The sequence below is a fragment of the Barbus barbus genome, assembly GCF_936440315.1.
Source record: "Barbus barbus genome assembly, chromosome: 22".
Taxonomy (NCBI): domain Eukaryota; kingdom Metazoa; phylum Chordata; class Actinopteri; order Cypriniformes; family Cyprinidae; genus Barbus; species Barbus barbus.
In genome coordinates this window covers 24131920-24150801 of record NC_136750.1, presented here as the reverse complement: position 1 = coordinate 24150801, position 18882 = coordinate 24131920, and the positions used below count along the sequence as shown (strand labels likewise).

General features: G+C 38.4%; 1 protein-coding gene across 2 annotated transcripts in view; it reads left to right on the top strand.

Annotated features, from left to right (window-relative positions):
- LOC306888046 (protein bicaudal D homolog 1-like) overlaps positions 1 to 18882 on the top strand; it is a gene marked incomplete at its 5' end in the record, with an annotated part of 44937 nt that overhangs the window by 17775 nt on the left and 8280 nt on the right. For both annotated transcript variants that reach the window (XM_079446147.1, XM_079446146.1), the window contains 6 exons: positions 1549 to 1761; positions 9668 to 9820; positions 10478 to 10948; positions 16117 to 17226; positions 17324 to 17475; positions 18401 to 18611. In XM_079446147.1, coding sequence (XP_079302273.1) covers positions 1549 to 1761; positions 9668 to 9820; positions 10478 to 10948; positions 16117 to 17226; positions 17324 to 17475; positions 18401 to 18611 — 2310 coding nt within the window. The remainder of the gene's footprint in view (positions 1 to 1548; positions 1762 to 9667; positions 9821 to 10477; positions 10949 to 16116; positions 17227 to 17323; positions 17476 to 18400; positions 18612 to 18882) is intronic.

The window sequence follows — 18882 nt, the reverse complement described above, 5'->3', positions numbered from 1 at the left end:
TGTGGTCACAACAGACAATATACTCTTGTCCACTATAGGCACTAAAAAGCAATCTGTTGTGTTTACACTCATATACATGGGTAATAACTGCACATAAAACTAAACAGTTACTGTTGATATGATAAATAATATATTATTGTGCATTCATTTATTTATGCAAGGGATTTTTGGACCATTACAATTTTTTGCATACTACTGACATTTTCATCACAAATAAAAACTACATTCTCATTACTGTCATACATTTTATTTTATTTTATTTTTATAGAATATTGTTTTGTTTTATTTTGAAATATGTGTAAATATCTTTACATGTAAATCCATTTTTGCATTTACCCAAGCAACCTTTTGTTTTGAAATATTGTATTTATTTAAAAATCTTTCTTTCTTAAGACACAGTATGACTGGAAATGATTCAGTGCTTGGAAAGCCATTCCAGTATTTGACATTTTCTGTTTCCACGTCAGCAACTTTTTAACCACCTTCACTCTTCAGTCAGATTTGCTGTAAGGTGCCATCTACCGGTACTCCTATTGATTTTTTCCCCACATCCATATACACATCTCTTCCACTTTTTAGTGCGTCTTTAATTGATTTTCTCTTCAGATGGGCGGTCTCTGCTGGTACACATCCCAGATATGCTTCTCTCATAATGGCTCAGGTATTGTGGGCATCTCAGAGACACCATAAAACCTGCACCAGTCATTATTGCTTTACTGACTTATTGCTTAAAATGCACCATAATGCACATGTGCAATAGTGTACATGTAGTGTCACTAAAGCATACTGATTAGCCTTGTGATAACTTTTCAGAGCAGGTCAGAATGTTAACTCTGGCTCATCGCTCCTTCCTGTTTACCATCTACTGTCATCTTCCAATCAAGACAGGATGCTTAAGTCATGAAACGTCGGATCTGCATGGTGTGAAAACCTGTGTCAGGGGAATCGGAACAGTGTTTCTATTGATCCGAGTGAGCAGCTGAAATATTATCTCAGTTACCTTGAAGTGCATGCAGCACTTTGCCTGGGCAGGTGTTGAGAGTGAAAAGGTGGTTCAGTTTTGCTGAAATGTGTGCGGAAGTGTGATTTAAATTCAAAATACATTAGACTTACATTAACAAACACATCACATATATGGCATCTAATACACACCTTGTTGTTGAATTTTTCATGGTGAGAGCTCAATCAAATCTGAGCAACATCAAATATGTTGTATTTTAATGCCTTGTCGCTTTGTCATATCAGATCACATTGATTTTGTTCGTTTGCTGTCATTTAGCATATTAGTCTATTCATGTGAATCATTTAATTGTTCTTGACACTTGCTAATGGCACATATCCATCAATGTGTTAATTGCTTGATCTTTCGTAATAAATTAGTGTGTTGTTATGCAATGTTAAAATATGCACAGGCTCAGTATACTTAAAGGGATAGTTCATCCAAAAACCTGTCATCATTTACTCACTCTCAAGTTGTTTCAAACCTGTGTGAGTTTCTTTCTTCTGTTGAACACAAAATATTTTTCTCTCTCTGTCATTAATTTCTAGGCATTTGGTCAGGTGTACACCAACCAGCGTAAAGTCGCCGAGGATGGTGAGACAAACGAAGAGACGCTGCTACGGGAATCTGCCTCCAAAGAGGCCTATTACATGGGATGTCTGGTGGACCTTCAAAGCCAGCTCAACGTGAGCAGCTCTGTGGCCTCCAACGCCCAAGCGGAGGGCGAACGTCTCAGCGCCCTGGTGCAGGAATTCAGAGAGGTGAGTTGTGTATTTTCTTTTACTTTTGAAACTGCTGTCACATTACATATCCATATAAAACATATCCAAGTACTGTATACACATCTTAATGGTAGCTCTCCCTTTCTCAATATAATTAATTTTACAAGACTATGAAACTTCATCTTGGGTCAAATGGTTATTTTGAGGGCAGTCAGAATGTGTGTAGTGTGTCAGCAGTCATTGGAGGCAGAGGGTGGTGTCAGGGTCAGAGACTGTCGCCATAGTGCATTGTAGGGGGCAAATCCATGGCTAAGCTGGGGCATAAGAGAAATGCCCTGAGGTCGGCACAAAGACACACTGTACACACACACGACCACTGCAGCCCTTTGAGACAGGGAACTTCACTAAGAATTTCACACCGGGGTCATATACCTCACTTTTCGAATAGCTTAATTACTACAGTACATCCAGGTACTCTGACAGGCTAGATTACATTAAAATTATCATTTTTACTCAAATAATCAAATAATAATCACTGAAATGTCATGCTAATTTTATTGTGCAAAGGTTTTTAGAATGTTTTACACTACAAAAAAAAAATATATATATATATATATTACATTAGCGGAAATTTTTACCCTGCATTTTTTGTTTTTTTCTTCATTTAATTATCAAGACAAATCATATATCAAGTAAGTGATATCAGTCTGTTGATATAATTTTAAAAACATATGCAGGGTTATTATAGCTAAAGGGTTAGTTCACCCAAAAATGACAATTATCCTGTTATTTACTCACCCTCAAGCCATCCTAGGTGTATATGACTTTCTTCTTTAAGACGAATCTAATCGGAGTTATATTAAAAATTGCTTTACTTTAAATAGAAAAAACACCTGCAAATTAAGAAAACAACTTAGTCAATTTGACAGCACACGCGCTGCAAATGCTCACAACACAACCAAATAAAGAGACGCGCTGCAAATACTCACAACACAACCAAACAAAGAAACGCGCTGCAAATAAAATTCTTTATTTGGTTGTGTTGTGAACATTTGCAGCACCTGCTGTCAAATTGATGAAGATGTTTTCTTGATTTGCTGGTGCTTGTTCTATTTGCATGTGTTTTCTGAAGTTGCAGCGCATTGAGCTCTCTCGGCCACCGTACACTAGTGTAATTTTGTCCTTTGTGTACTTCATAATACAGGTGAAGCATTTAAGTCTTATAACCAGCTTTACTGGTTAGCGGATTTTGGCACGGCATGTACTAGGTTTGCTCCTGTACTGTAGGCTACTGCACTGCTCCTGACCCCTGAGTGTGTGAAGCCCATGATTACCACTGCTACAATAGAGCTGTACTGGGAGATAATTATTCAGTAATCCCCTGGAGTTCATGCCCAGCTCATTTGAACTGGCACGGCAGCGCTTGGAATATGCAATGAGACATCACATCTTCTGGGAGAGCTGTGGTATTGTGTGCAGTAATCAATATCTCAGCTCAGGGGAAGGTCATCTGTCAGGGTGTGCAAAATATCTCACGCCATTACAGTGTTTGATCCTCTTATTCCAGTTATGGAGGATTTGTTGGCAACAGCTTTAGTTCAATTTGGATGGATTTTGTTGCAGCTTCAGTGAACGTCTAGACACAGGGTTTTTTTTAATAGACACTAGGTTATAAAACCTAACTTTACATATATAAACTGTGTCAGAACAAATTCAACCAATTACCAAGCAATGCTTAATTTTGTTCAGTCTGTGGTGTAAAAAGGTCGCATTAGCAATTAAAGAAAAAACACTTAAGCAAAACATGGACAGGTCAAAGTGTCTGAATAATTTTTGGTCCCATATATTTATCAATTTTACTGGTAATCCACTGTATGAAGAATTTTGGGGTATAATATGTCACAGACACTTACATAAATAAACTATAGTGTCCTACACCCACGAGTAAAAAATATAAAAAATTCTATATGGTGTCTGAATAATTTTTGGTTTGACTGTATATATCAGGGGTCACCAAACTTGATCCTGGAGGGCCTGTGTCCTGCAGAGTTTAGCTCCAACTTGCCACAACAAAAAACTCTGCAGAACACCGGCCCTCCAGGACCGTGTCTGGTGACCCCTGGTGTACATTTATATGTATGCATATTATACACACACACAGTATCTCACAAAAGTGAGTACACCCCTCACATTTCGACAATCATTTTAGTATATATTTTCAAGGGACAACACTAGAAATGAAACTTGTATATATTTTAGAGTAGTCAATGTGCAACTTGTATAGCAGTAAAGATGCACTGTCCTCTGAAAATAACTCAACATACAGCCATTATTGTCAAAAAAGCTGGCAACAAAAGTGAGTACACCCTAAGTGATAACAGCTATACATCGTTTAACCGTGCAAAGCCACATGTCCTATTCATCATGTTCATGTCTTTGTCTGCTTGACAGGACAAATTTGTGTATCTTGTTTTAGAGCAGTTAAAATTTGGTGCTTTGAGTACAATTCTCTCATACTGACCACTGGATGTTCAACATGACACCTCATGGCAAAGAACTCTATGAGGATTTGAGAATTAGAATTGTTGCTCTCCACAAAGATGGCCTAGGCTATAAGAAGTTTGGTAACAGCCTACATAGGGGTGTGCTCAAAATATCGATTCTTAGATACATACCGATATAATAAAAAAAGATACAGTATCGATATTCTAGCCCTTAGTATCGATACTCCGCCCAGCCATTAGGGGGCGCAGCGGCGCCCGCGAGTTTAAAAAAGCTCATGGAAAATGTTAAAGCAAGATGTAGCATTTAAGTGATTTCATAGTGAAATATGTTATGGCAGTACATGGTGTCAGAAGAAGATTTTGTGCTTGTGTGAGCTCAGACTGGGGAAGTCGTGGCCTAATGGTTAGAGAGTCGGACTCGTAATCGAAAGGTTGCGAGTTTGAGCCCCCGGCCGGCAGGAATTGTAAGTGGGGGGAGGGAACGTCCAGCGCTCTCTCCACCCTCAGTACCACGACTGAGGTGCCCTTGAGCAAGGCACCGAACCCCCAACTGCTCCCCGGGCGCCGCAGCATGGCTGCCCACTGCTCCGGGTGTGTGTGTGTGTGTGTGTGTGTGTGTGTGTGTGTGCGTGCGTGCGTGCGTGCGTGCGTGCGTGCGTGCGTGCGTGCGTGTGTGTGTGTGGATTTGTTCACTACTCACTGCTGTGTGTGTGCACTTGGATGGGTTAAAGGCAGAGCACCAATTTCGAGTATGGGTCACCATACTTGACAATACGTCACGACATGAGACGACATGAGAAAAAAAGACTGTACCCTTGGAAAGTTAAATGTTGACTTGTGGTAATTTCCAGATTAATACAATTTGTGTACAATTAATCAGAACACTTAAAGTTGCAAATATTTAAGCAAAATGCACTTTGTTATAATGCACTTTTGTCTTCAATAAATTGAAGAAAAATGCAGAGTTCTGTTTGTTGATTAAATGTGTTCAGCATTAACTAATTGGCTCTGGCCCATGTATTTTTATTGAATCGTATCGAATCGTGTCACATTGTATCAAATCGTATCGAGGTACGTATCGAATCGTGACCTGTGTATCGAGGTATGTATCGTATCGCCAGGTTCTCCAAGGTATACAGCCCTAAGCCTACAGTTACAGTACAGTGGCCAGGGCCATACAGAGGTTTTCCAAGACGGGTTTCACTCGGAACAGGCCTCGCAAGGGTTAATCAAAGAAGTTGAGTCCTTGTGCTGTTCGTCAGGTGCAGAAGCTGGCTTCAAAAAACAGACACATGAGTGCTGCCAGCATTGCTTTAGCGGTCAGCTTGTCAGTTTTCAGACCATACGGGGTGGTGATGGCGCAGTGGATAAGACACATGCCTTTGGTGTGAGAGACCCGGGTTCGAATCCACTGTGAGACACCAATGTGTCCCTGAGCAAGACACTTAACCCCTAGTTGCTCCAGAGGCGTGCGACCTCTGACACATATAGCAATTGTAAGTCGCTTTGGATAAAAGCGTCAGCTAAATGAATAAATGTAAATGTAAATGTATACGGCACACACTGCAACAAGTCGGTTTGCATGGCCATCGTCCCAGAAGGAAGCCTCTTCTGAAGCTGGCTCACAAAAAACCCTGCAAACAGTTTGCTGAAGATAACCTGGCCTAGAGCATGAATTACTGGAACCATGTCCTGGCGAGGTACTGGCGAGCTCCTGTTCATTGAGGGAAACATGGATTCCAACATGTACTGTGACATTCTGAAGCAGAAGATGATGCCCTCCCTTCAGACACTGTGCTGAACAGCAGTTTTCCAGCATAATAACCACCCCAAACACACCACCAAGATGACACTGCCTTGCTGATGAAGCTGAAGGTGAAGGTGATGGAGTGGCCTAGAATGTCTCCAGACCTGAACCCTATTGAGCACATGTGGGGCATCCTCAAGTGGAATGTGGAGAAGCACCATGTGTCTAACATCCAGCAGCTCTGTGATGTCATTGTGGAGGAGTGGAAGAGGATGCCAGCAACAACCTGTGCAGCTCTGGTGAATTCCATGCCCAGGAGGATTAAGGCAGTGCTAGATAACAATGGTGCCCCTACAAAATATTTACTCTTTGGACACAGTTTTGACATGTTCACTTAGGGTGTACTCATTTTTGTTGCCAGTTATTTGGACAATAATGGCTATATGTTGAGTTATATTTAGAGGACAGTAAATTTGTACTTCTATACAAGCTGCACAGTGACTACTCTAAAATTTATCCAAGTTTCATTTGTGTGGTATTGTCCCTTGAGAAGATATACTAAATTTTTGCTGAAATGTGAGGGGTGTACTCACTTTTGTGAGATACTGTATACAGTATCTCACAGAAGTGAGTACACCACTCACATTTTTGTAAATATTTTATTTTATCTTTTCATGTGACAACACTGAAGAAATTACACTTTGCTACAATGTAAAGTAGTGAGTGTACAGCTTGTATAACAGTGTAAATTTGCTGTCCCCTCAAAATAATAAGACACAGCCATTAATGTCTAAACCGCTGGCCACAAAAGTGAGTACACCCCTAAGTGAAAATGTCCAAATTGGGCCCAAAGTGTCATTGAAAACAGTTGTGCTGCTTAAAATATTTGTGGAAATTATGTTTTTAAGCATTCTTTAATGTATAGAAAGTATAAAACAAAATATAATTTTTACTGTCAATTTAAAGTATTAATTTATTTTAGAAAAAAAAGTGTACTGATCCCAAACTTCTAGTGTAAATAATATATGTAACTCTAAATAAAACAGGTGGTCTTGAGATTATTAAAATATGCTGTGCGCTACACGTTTGTCTTACTGCCCAGTCAGCATCTAGGTTTCTCCCAAGGTTGGCTCCGTTCCCATTTCTGTTCCACACCTTTGACTCTTCATCAGCAGTTCTGCCCAGTTTGTGCAACGGTGGGGGTTTTCTCTCTCAGCTATTGTGATTTTCCAGCAATCTGCTCTTGAGGAATAGTTAAAGTATTCCAAAGTTTTACTACACTGTGAATTCTGGCACAAACAGGTGTACGAGGCATTGTGATTGAAGATCAGGGTTGGTACCTTGGTAGAAAGCCGTTAAGAGGTACCTGTTATATAGATTAATGCTACATTATCAGACACATTAAGATGTATGGAACATTTTGTCATCTTGCTTGTAACATTCTGTTTCAGCTGTTAAAGAAGCCTTTGTTTCGGCATTCCCATATAGATTGAACTGCGAGGAAGAAAGTGCTGACTTGAGGTTTTCCTCTGACGGAAAACAATTTGTTACCCAGCATTCCTGTCAGCTCAAGTGTTGACATGCTCAGTATCATCTTACAGGTGCATCTCAATAAATAAGAATGTCGTGAAAAAGTTCATTTTTTCTTGTAAGTTATTTCAAAAAGTGAAACTTTCATATATTTTAGATTCATTGCAAAGTAAAACATTTAAAAAGTTTTTTTTTTGTTTTAATTTTGATGATTAGAGCTTACAGCTGATGAAAGTCAAAAATCAGCATCTCAAAATATTAGAATATTTACATTTGAGTTTCAATTAATGACCATCCCTACAGTATAAATTCTGTGTATCTCTTGTTGTTTGAAACCACAATAATGGAGAAGATTGCTGACTTAGCAATGATCCAGAAGACAAACATTGACACCCTCCACAAAGAGGGCAAGTCACAGAGGGTCGTTACTGAAAGGAGTGGCTGTTCAAGGAGTGCTGTATCAAAACATATTAAATGCAAAGTTGACTGGAAGGAAGAATTTGGGTAGGAAAAGGTGCACAAGCAACAGGGATGACTGCAAGCTTGAAAATACTGTCAAGCAAAGCTGATTCAAACACTTGGGAGAGCTTCACAAGGAGTGGACCGTAGCTGGAGTCAGTGCATCAAGAGTCCCCACGCTCAGACATCTTCAGGAAAAGGGCTACCAAGCCACTTCTGAACCAGAGACAACGTCAGAAGCATCTTACCTGGGGTAAGGAGAAAAAGAACTGGACTGTTGCTCAGTGGTCCAAAGTCCTCTTTTCAGATGAAAGTAAATTTTGCATTTCATTTGGAAATCAAGGTCCCAGAGTCTGGAGGAAGACTGGAGAGGCACAGAATCCATGTTGCTTGAAGTCCAGTGTGAAGTTTCCACAGTCAGAGATGATTTGGGCTGCCATGTCATCTGCTGGTGTTGGTCCACTGTGTTTTCTGAAGTCCACAGTCAACGCAGCTATCTACCAGGACATTTTAGAGCACTTCATGCTTCCTTCTGCTGACAAGCTTTATGGAGATGCTGACTTCATTTTCCAGCAGGACTTGGCACCTGCCCACACTGCCAAAGGTACCATAAGCTGGTTCAATGACCATGGTGTTACTGTGCTTGATTGGCCAGCAAACTCGCCTGACCTGAACCCCATAGAGAATCTATTGGGTATTGTCAAGAGGAAGATGAGACACCAGACCCAACAATGCAGATGACCCGAAGGCCGCTATCAAAGCAACCTGGGCTTCCATTACACCTGAGCAGTGCCACAAACTGATCACCTCCATGCCACGCCGAATTGAGGCAGTAATTAAAGCAAAAGGAGGCCCAACCAAGTATTGAGTACATATACAGTAAATGAACATACTTTCCAGAAGGTCAACAATTCACTAAAAATGTTTTCTTTTTTATTGGTCTTATGAAGTATTCTAATTTGTTGAGATAGTGAATTGGTGGGTTTTTGTTAAATGTGAGTCTAAATCATCACAATTAAAAGAACCAAAGACTTAAACTACTTCAGTCTGTGTGCATTGAATTTATTTAATACACAAGTTTCAAAATTAGAGTTTAATTACTGAAATGAACTTTTCCACGACATTCTAATTTATTGAGATGCATCTGTAGACTCTGACTCACAGAGATACAAAGCTATTATGTGTAAGGCTAATGGATTTTTATAGATTCCTTACAAAGATTCATCATGACATACTCACACATAACACCAATATAATGACAAACAGGAGGCTCTTAATAAATATGTGTTTATTGCTTATTTTATTTTATTATCATTTCTCATATCACCAGTATAATGACAGTAAGGAGCCCCACAGTAGATATATAGGGTTACTGCTGCTTTTTTATTTTATTTTATTGCCATCTTCTTTTTGGACCATTAGTCATAAAATCCTCTGTGTTGTGTTTATCACAGATACAGAGGTTGACTTTTAATTTAACCAAGCTAAATCGTTACTAAAAACTGTCTGAACTGGCAAAAAACTTTCTTTGTCTCTTTGGAGAAGACAGAACCTTCAAACTATGCTGTCCAGAACATCGATGCTGTTCTTACCTCTTTAACAAGTGGATTTTGTCAATCACTCTTTGTTCTGAAATGGGGTAAATGAATAAACAGCCAAGTGACTCATGTTTTTTTTCTATTGTCCTTCCCTTTCTCTCTTTCAGAATAATGAGATGTTAGAGCTACAGAGGAACAGGATGAGAGAGGAAATCAGAGAGTATAAGTTCAGAGAGACCAGACTGCTGCAGGACTACACTGAACTGGAGGAGGAGAACATCACCCTACAGAAACTAGTGTCAACACTCAAACAGAATCAGGTATGCACACACACACACACACACACACACACACAATAATTGTGAAGCACAGTGTTAAAACCACTATAGAGTCGAATTATATGCATAGTCACTTTAATTTAGTGGCTCTAGTGACCTTTTGACATCCAGAAGTTTTTCTTCACATTTAAAATGTTAGGTTTCTTCCACCAAAAATTTAATTTTGTGCTCATAATTAAATTTCCCTGCTGTACTTTCAAGCTTAACATGATTTAACCCATTAGGACACATTACTGGATCAATATCCTTGATGATCCTGGATCCTGGATCCTGGATCAACATTCCTTTTAACCAATCATATTTAAGGTTGGGGTTTGGTTTCAACAACATTTTCATAAACCAATGATTTTAGTAGTAGGTAAGAGTTAGGATTGTGATTTTATGGGATGATTTGATGATGGTATAGAATGTTCACTTATGAACATGTCCTACTTGAATCACATTATGCACACCTGTAAGATTATGCCATATGTTAATATATATTACAGGGAAAACATTTGCCTGAAATTAATATGTATAAATATATAATATACACACAATATTATTCTTGTTCTTATTCTGTCTTATTCTTATATTACACAGTCAAGTGTCCAAAAATATGCCTGTTCACATTCTCTTTAATCTCCTTAAAATTTACAGGTGGAATATGAGGGTCTAAAGCATGAAATCAAAGTGCTTGAGGAAGAGACGGTTCTACTCAACAGCCAGCTGGAAGATGCTTTGCGTTTGAAAGACATTTCTGAAGGCCAGTTAGAAGAGGTGTTGGATGCTCTTAAAAGTGAGAGAGAACAGAAGAACAATCTGAGAAAGGAGCTGTCCCATCATCTCAGCCTGACGGACAGTGTGTACGGAGCCAGCACCCACCTGGCCATCTCTGCCGTGGAGGGTTTGAAGTTCGCAGAGGAAGCGGCGACCAATGGCACTTCTGGGTCCAGCCCCAACAATGAGGACCGTAACCGCTGTAATGAGTGCAATGGGCATGGACCAAAGGTGAACAGAGAATATCACCGACCGGGAGGCAGGAAGGGAGAGGTGCTGCACCCAGTGTCTGATCTCTTCAGCGAACTCAACCTGTCTGAGATACAGAAACTCAAACAACAGCTCCTACAGGTTAGTCACATGACACCTAAGGTATAGAATATGCAGGGATTGTGGCAAAACCAGAGTATGAAATGAGACTGGAGAGCAATATTTATTTAGTTTGATTAATTTTAGCTAAACTTAATCTTGAGCTTTAGCTTAGTGGATCATGCTCATGTAGGAGACATGTTTGAATCATAAAAATAATAAAAAATAAAAAAAGACAAAAATAAAATTATAAGAACTTATTTTAAAAAATTCTACTAGATCTCATTTAAGTATCACATTGATATACCCTCTAAACGTTTTTCTTAGTAATTTATTCTATATTTTGGTTTATCTATCAGAACAACTATTTATTTGTTAATTAATTCATATCAGTTTTATTTTAGTGTCATTGATAAACTAGATTTAGAATTAGATTTTAATTAAGAAATTACTAAACACCCAAAAAAGTACAAGTATTTTGTTTTCACTTTAATTTTAATTAAATGTTTAGTCATTTTTGTTGTGTGTTTTTGGCATTTTTATTAGTTTTTTAATGTCCATATATTATATATATATCAAAATTATTTATTTATTTGTTTGCTATTATTTAGTTTTAGTTATTTTATAACTTCAAGTTAAACTAAATGGAAATTAGATAAATGCACTTTTTAAATATTTAATTTTATTTTAGTTAATGTCTGTTTTATTTTCAATTAACAAAAACAGATTTTTTTGTTTTAGTTAACTTTTCCTTAATTTTTAGTCCATCTGTTTTTGCTCAGATACTCATAGCACATAAATCACTGAGGGATACTTTGGTGAAAAACAGCTGTTTTCCAGTGCATTAATGATGCACCTATTGACTCCTGTTGAGTGAAGAGCTTTCATTAGAGATTTAATGCATCTACTTCTACTTTATAAGCAAACATATATGCCTTAAACCCTTTAACAGACTTTAACAATTATGTATCCAGTCAGCCTCAATGGACATCAAAGGATGCCTTTATTGACACATTTTCATGCCCTTGACACTTTGGCATAGGTATGCTGTATTTGCAATGACTGGTAAAACACTTTAGGTATTAAGAGCTTAAGTGTAAATTTGAGTGAAGGAAAGTTGATTGCTGTAAGTGCAATAATCTATTTTGTGCTTTTGAGGCTACTGTCAGGTTGATTACCATTATGAGGGAGTGCTTTGTGCCTGCCTCTGTAAAAGCAGGACACAGTAATGTGCGTGTGCCACAGGCATATTCAGCAAGAGAGACAGCATGGGACAAGAATAGAAAATCTGCCAGTGCGGACACAGAAGCATACAAAGCAAATCAGACGAAAAAATGACATGATAATTGCAGTGAATGTAGCTTGGTGTCAGTGTAAATGTTAAAAAAACAAAAACCCAGTGTGTGTGTATATGTATATATATATATACAGTCATGGTCAGAATTGGCACCCTTGGTAAATATGATCAAAGAAGGCTGTGAAAATTTACCTGCATTGTTAATCCTTTTAATCTTTTACTTTAAAAATTCACAAAAATCTAACCTTTCATTGGATAATAAGAATTTAAAATGGGGGGAAATATCAGTATGAAATAAATGTTTTTCTCTAATACACATTGGCCACAATGGCACCCTTTTATTCAATATTTTTTTAAACCTCCATTAGCTGTAAATTTTCTCCTATAATGCCTGATGAGGTTAGAGAACACCTGACAAGAGATCAGAGACCATTCCTTCATTCAGAATCTTTCCAGACCCTTTAGATTCCCAGCTCCATGACGGTGCTTCTTCTCTTCAGTTCACCTCACTCATTTTCTACAGGGTTCAGGTCAGAGGACTGGAATGGCCATAGCAGAAGCTTGGTTTTGTGCTCAGTGACCCATTTTTGTGTTGATTTTGAGGTTTGTGTTTGGATTATTGTCCGGCTGGAAGATCCAAGCATGGCCCATTATAAGATTTCTAACAGAGTCAGTCACTTATTTTTTATCTGTTGGTATTTGATAGAATCCATGATGCCATGTGTCTAAACAAGATGTCCAGGACCTCCAGCAGAAATATAGGCCCACAACATTAAAAAAACAGCAGTATATTTCATCGTACACATGGGGTACTTTTTTATCCCTGTGTTCACCAAACCCATCTTGAGTGTTTGCTGCTAAAAAGCTCATTTTTTAGTTTCATCTGACCATAGAAGCCAGCCCCATTTGAAGTTCCAGTCGTGTCTGATAACTGAATATGCTGATAACTGAGATTATGTTTGGATGAGCTAGGAGAATTTTTCTTGAAACCCTCCCAAACAGCATGTGGTGATGTAGGTGCTGTTTGTCAATTTTTTTTTTTTAAGGTTTTCTGACCCCGAGACTATTGTCAACTATTTTCTGCAATTCACCAGCTGTGGTCCTTGGAGAGTCTTTAGCCACTCAAACTCTCCTCCTCACCGCGCATTAGGACGATATAGACACACGTCCTCTTCCAGGCAGTTTCGTAACATTTTCTGTTGATTGGAAATTCTTGATTATTGCCCTGATGTTGGAAATAGGAATTTTCACTGCTCTAGCTCTTTTCTTAAAGCCACTTCATTAATTTGTGAAGCTCAATTATCTTGTGCTGCACATCAGAAATATATTCTTTGGTTTTTCTCATTGTGATGGATGATTAAGGGAATTTGGACTTTGTTTTCCCTCCTATTTATATTTCTGTGACACAGGAAGCCATGGCTGGATAATTTCATGTTCATAATCACCCTGGAGTGCTCAAAATTGTGAATATGAATGGGAATATACTTCAGAGATATTTTACTCATAAGAATTTCTAGGGGTACTAATAATTGTGTCCAACGTGTATTTGAGAAAAACATTTCCTAATTAGATTTTCCACCATTTTCAATTGTTTTAGTTCAATGAAAGGTTAGATTTTTGTGATTTAAAAAAAAATAAAAGATCAAAAGGATTAACAATGCAGGTTTATTTTCAGAGCCTTCTTTGATCATATTTACCAAGGGTGCCAATAATTCTGTCCACGACTGTATATATATATATATATATATATATATATATATATATATATATATAATGATATAAATGTATATATATATATATATATATATATATATATATATATAATGATTTTTTTCACACTTACAAATATTTAATATGAAATCATTAAAATAAAATTTATAAATACAATTAATTTATTAAAATATCTATACAGTATACGTATATATTGAACACTAGGGCCATTTGGCCTTGTATGATTTTTAAAAAAGCAATGTGACCACACATAAATTCATCCAAGTAGTCTAAACCGATCAATTTTATGAAAATCATTATATACAGTAACATGTTTGCATCTAAGGGTCTCCTCTGGGGACTCCTCTGTGGCTGTACTAATGTTTTCTCTTGCTGTGTGGGATTTCCATCAAATGCATAGCCAAGAACCTGTTATTTCAGCATCCTATTGCACAAAGTAGTTGCTGTAGTATTTTTTGCTATTTAGATGTGCAGTTTACTCATTTATATCTTTGCTTGGTTATAATAACTTTTTTTCTCACTCTTCAAGCTACTGTAATTGCCTGGCATTTATCCAGAAAAAAAGTGTTTTCCCATCTACCTCTGTTCACTTTTTAAATGTATTTCCTTGTGTCGTTCTTGGCTCATTGCCAGAAAGGAATCGATGGGGTTTCACCATCTCAGCCTCAAGCATTAGATGGCTGACGCTTCTGATACAATGAGTGATCAAAAAGCTATTAAGCAGCTCTTGAGTTCAATGATAGGAATCACATGCGGTTATGCTAAATTTGTGACAAGCAAGCTAACACACCTAGCTATCAAAAATATCTATTGAGTGGAATTTTATAAGCACATAGAGTGAATATATTCCATGTTTTCTAACAAAAGTATTGAAGGTTAGGCTTTTACTAGAGAAACTGAATGCAAAAAACTAGAATCATGTATCATGTAATTCAGTTCATTTTGTTGTTGTTGTTGACATTTTTGTGCTTGATGAACTTTCCTTTCTTAACTATTTCTATTTTTGTTGAAACCTTCACTCAAAAATGAAAATTATGTCATTAATTACTCACCCTCATGTCATTCCAAACCCGTAAGACCTTTGTTTATCTTCGGAACACAAATTAAGATATATTTGATGAAATCTGAGAGCTTTCTGACTCTTCATAGACAACAACGCAACTACCACGTTCAAGGCCCAGAAAGATCGTAAGGACTTTGTTTAAATAGTCCATGTGACATCAGTGGTTTAACCTTAATGACGGTGGAACTCCTGATATGGGTATTTCTCCCGGAAGAATGCGTCCGTGCACGCATCGACCAGAGCAAGAGCGCGCCCATCAACGTGCTTCATTCGGCAGCACTGCATGGGACTCGCTCGGGAAGAATGTCTCTAAAGAAGTGTGTTTTTGGTTGTGAGGGAAATATAACCTTGTTCAGCTTCCCAAAAGAACCCAGCGTTACGTGAACAGTGGATGAAGTTTGTTTTTCAGGGCAGCAACGAAGTTTCTCAAGTGTGTTTGTTGACGAATGTTTTATAAACAAGGCCCAGTTCGATGCTGGATTTGCACATCATTTAATACTGAAAGATGGAGCAGTCCCAGCTATAAAAGATCCCAGTCATGATTCAGAACTGCAGACGGTATCAAATGTCTGTGTTTTGTTGGTGATCGGCGCAAGTGCTCGTCACTCTTAGCTCCAAAGACTTTTTGGAGATATGAAGGATGCAGTACTGCCCTATAGGTACTCTAGATTAACATGAGATTGGGTGAAACTGTGTGTGTGTTACGTCCTTACTACCTTTATGGGCTTTGAATATTGTAGTTTCATTGCTGTCTATGTAGGGTCAGAAAGCGCTCGGATTTCATAAAAAATATCTTAATTTGTGTTCCGAAAATTAACAAAGGTCTTACAGGTAATTAATGACAGAATTTTCATTTTTGGGTGAACTATCCCTTTAATACTTGTTTTCAGGATTCTTTGATGAATAGAATGTTGAAAAGAACATATTTCATTTGAAGTGTGAAATCGTTTGTAACATTTTAAATGTCTTTACTGTTACTTTTGATCAATTTAATGTGTCCTTTATGAATGAAAGTTATATATTTTTTAAGTGTACTGACCCCAGTTGTGTAAATGAATGGCAAGGCTAACATATAGTGTTTTTGGTTTTTGCTAAACTGTGTATCATATTGCACACTAGGTTGAGCGAGAGAAGGCGGTTCTACTTTCCAACCTGCAGGAGTCTCAAACTCAACTGCAGCACACGCAGGGTGCTTTAACTGAGCAACACAAACGCGTTCATCGCCTTACAGAGCGCTTCAACACTATGAAGCGCCTCTACAGTGACAAGGAGATTGACACAGAAGAGTCTGAGAAGAACGACGTGCCCATTAGCGGTTGCTGCGATTATGAGGCAGACATCAATGGAATGGAGCTTCTGGAGTGCAAATACAGAGTTGCCGTGACTGAGGTTATTGACTTGAAGGCGGAGCTTAAAGCTTTGAAGGAAAAATATAACCAGTCTGTGGAGAACCAATCAGAAGATAGCAACCACAGCGAAGGGAAGGTCCAGACTCTCGAAGAGCAGGTGAAACGGTTGGAGAAAGCCTGCCGTGAGGGCCGCGAGCGGGTTAGTAGTCTGGAAGTGGAGCTCCGGTGTGCTTCCGTTATGGCTAGCGAAAGTAATGGCATGCTGAACACAGCTCAGGACGAGCTGGTTACATTTAGTGAGGAACTTGCTCAGCTCTACCACCACGTCTGCTTGTGCAACAACGAAACGCCAAACCGAGTCATGCTGGACTACTACCGTCAGAGCCGGGTTACGCGGAACGGCAGTCTCAAAGGCCCCGAGGACCCAAGAGCACTGCTTTCTCCACGTTTAGCTCGCCGTATTGCGGCTGCTAACACCTCAGACGTGTGCAAGAGTCCTCAAGACTCTCCATCAAAGGAACCCCTTGGAGAAGGAACTAAAGGGGAAGGAGGAAGTCCCAACAAAACCCCCTTTGGTTCACCAATCAATGGTTCATCTCTCTCATCCTCCCCAGTTCCAGAAACAGGTGATCTCCGCCGGGAACCCATGAACATCTATAACCTCAACGCCATCATCCGTGACCAGATCAAGCACCTGCAGAAGGCTGTGGACCGCTCACTGCAGCTCTCCAGGCAGAGGGCTGCGGCACGAGAATTGGCACCCATCCTAGATAAGGACAAAGAGGTCTGCATGGAGGAGATCCTGAAACTCAAATCCCTCTTGAGCACCAAGAGAGAGCAGATCGCCACATTGCGTCTAGTCCTGAAAGCCAATAAACAGGTAAGAAGGCCATGCAAATCCCAATATCTCCAGTTGTGTTCGGTCTCAAAAAGAAGCATATAACACAGAGCATTATGTTTTTCATTTGTGTTTCTAGACTGCCGAGGTGGCCCTTGCGAACCTGAAGAGCAAATATGAAAATGAGAAATCCATGGTGACGGAGACAATGATGAAGCTTAGAAATGAACTAAAGGCCCTCAAAGAAGATGCAGCCACCTTTTCCTCAATGAGGGCAATGTTTGCCACAAGGTGTGTTTATCAGTCTTTATCGGCATTTGTTATTATTGAGGACATCCAAACTGGTTTCTTTCTTTAAATAACATTTGTGATTTAACTAAATGTTCTGTATTTGTAATCTTTCATCAAAATGTACCTGCTTGAAACTTTTACTTTTTGGCTGATCTCACCTAGGTTGGAAATAGTGTAAGCCTACAGCTAAATAGCCATTTAGTTTAACCAGATTCTGGTTCCTTAATTTCAATAAAGATCCTTTTAGAACTTTTAAACTGGATGTGACTGAATTTTTAAAATACTTTCATTTGTTCCAAAATGAGTACTTTCAAAAGTAACTTTTCTATGTTTGCATGTTCCATAATGTTTGTATAACAAAGAAAAATGGTTTTAAACATTTAAAAAACTGAACGGTTTAAACGTTCAGAGAGCATTCAGAATGTTTTTGTAACTTAATGAAACGTTAGCAAAATGTCCTTAGTACATATTTTTGTCAGCTGGGGAATAACATTTTTAAAAATTAAAGTTTTAATTAAAAAAAAAAAAAAAATAGAAAATGGTGTAATAGAAATTGATAAATAAATAAATGGAAATAAATGCAATACAATAATTGGCCTTAATTATACAGTATATAAAACAACAACAACAACAAAAAAACTAAAAAAAGAGGCAACATTTAATTTTTGAATATTTGTAAAAATACAACTAAAATGCATAATATTTATCTTACTTAATGAATTTTTTTTACTAAAAAGAACTGACATTTTAGAGCCATTTGTTCAGGAATCTAATGACTTAAGATGGACAAAATCAAGTTCTTCACTTTATTTTTAAGGCTGAATATTCAGTTTCACACAGAAATACATTATGGAAGTAAAATTTGTAATTATTCAAGATAATACAGTGTTCTGATGTTTTATGTTCTCTCATCCTCTTTGTCCAGGTGTGATGAGTATGTAATTCAGCTGGATGAGATGCAGAGGCAGCTGGCTGCTGCAGAAGATGAAAAGAAGACTCTGAACTCTCTCCTGCGAATGGCTATTCAGCAGAAACTGGCCCTCACCCAGCGCCTTGAGGACCTAGAGTTTGACCACGAGCAGTCGCACTGTGGCCGTGGAGGGAAAGTGCCAAAAATTAAGAGCAGCCCTCAAAAAGTAAGTCATCGAACTGCACTCACTGCTCCCCCTAGTCCCACTGCATCGGTTTCAAAACCCCCTTCCTGTCTATTCCAAAACAATATGGTTGCATCAGCCAGTAGCTCTCCTTCACTGGATGTCCCTGCTCCATCCTCCTCCTGGACCTCCTCAGCCCAGCCGTTTTTCCTCGGCCAGTCGCTGTGGAAACTGGGCACTCAGACTTTAGTTTTAGACCCAGAGATGCTAAATATGGAGTTTTGTCATGTTATTCATAGCGGAGACTCTGATG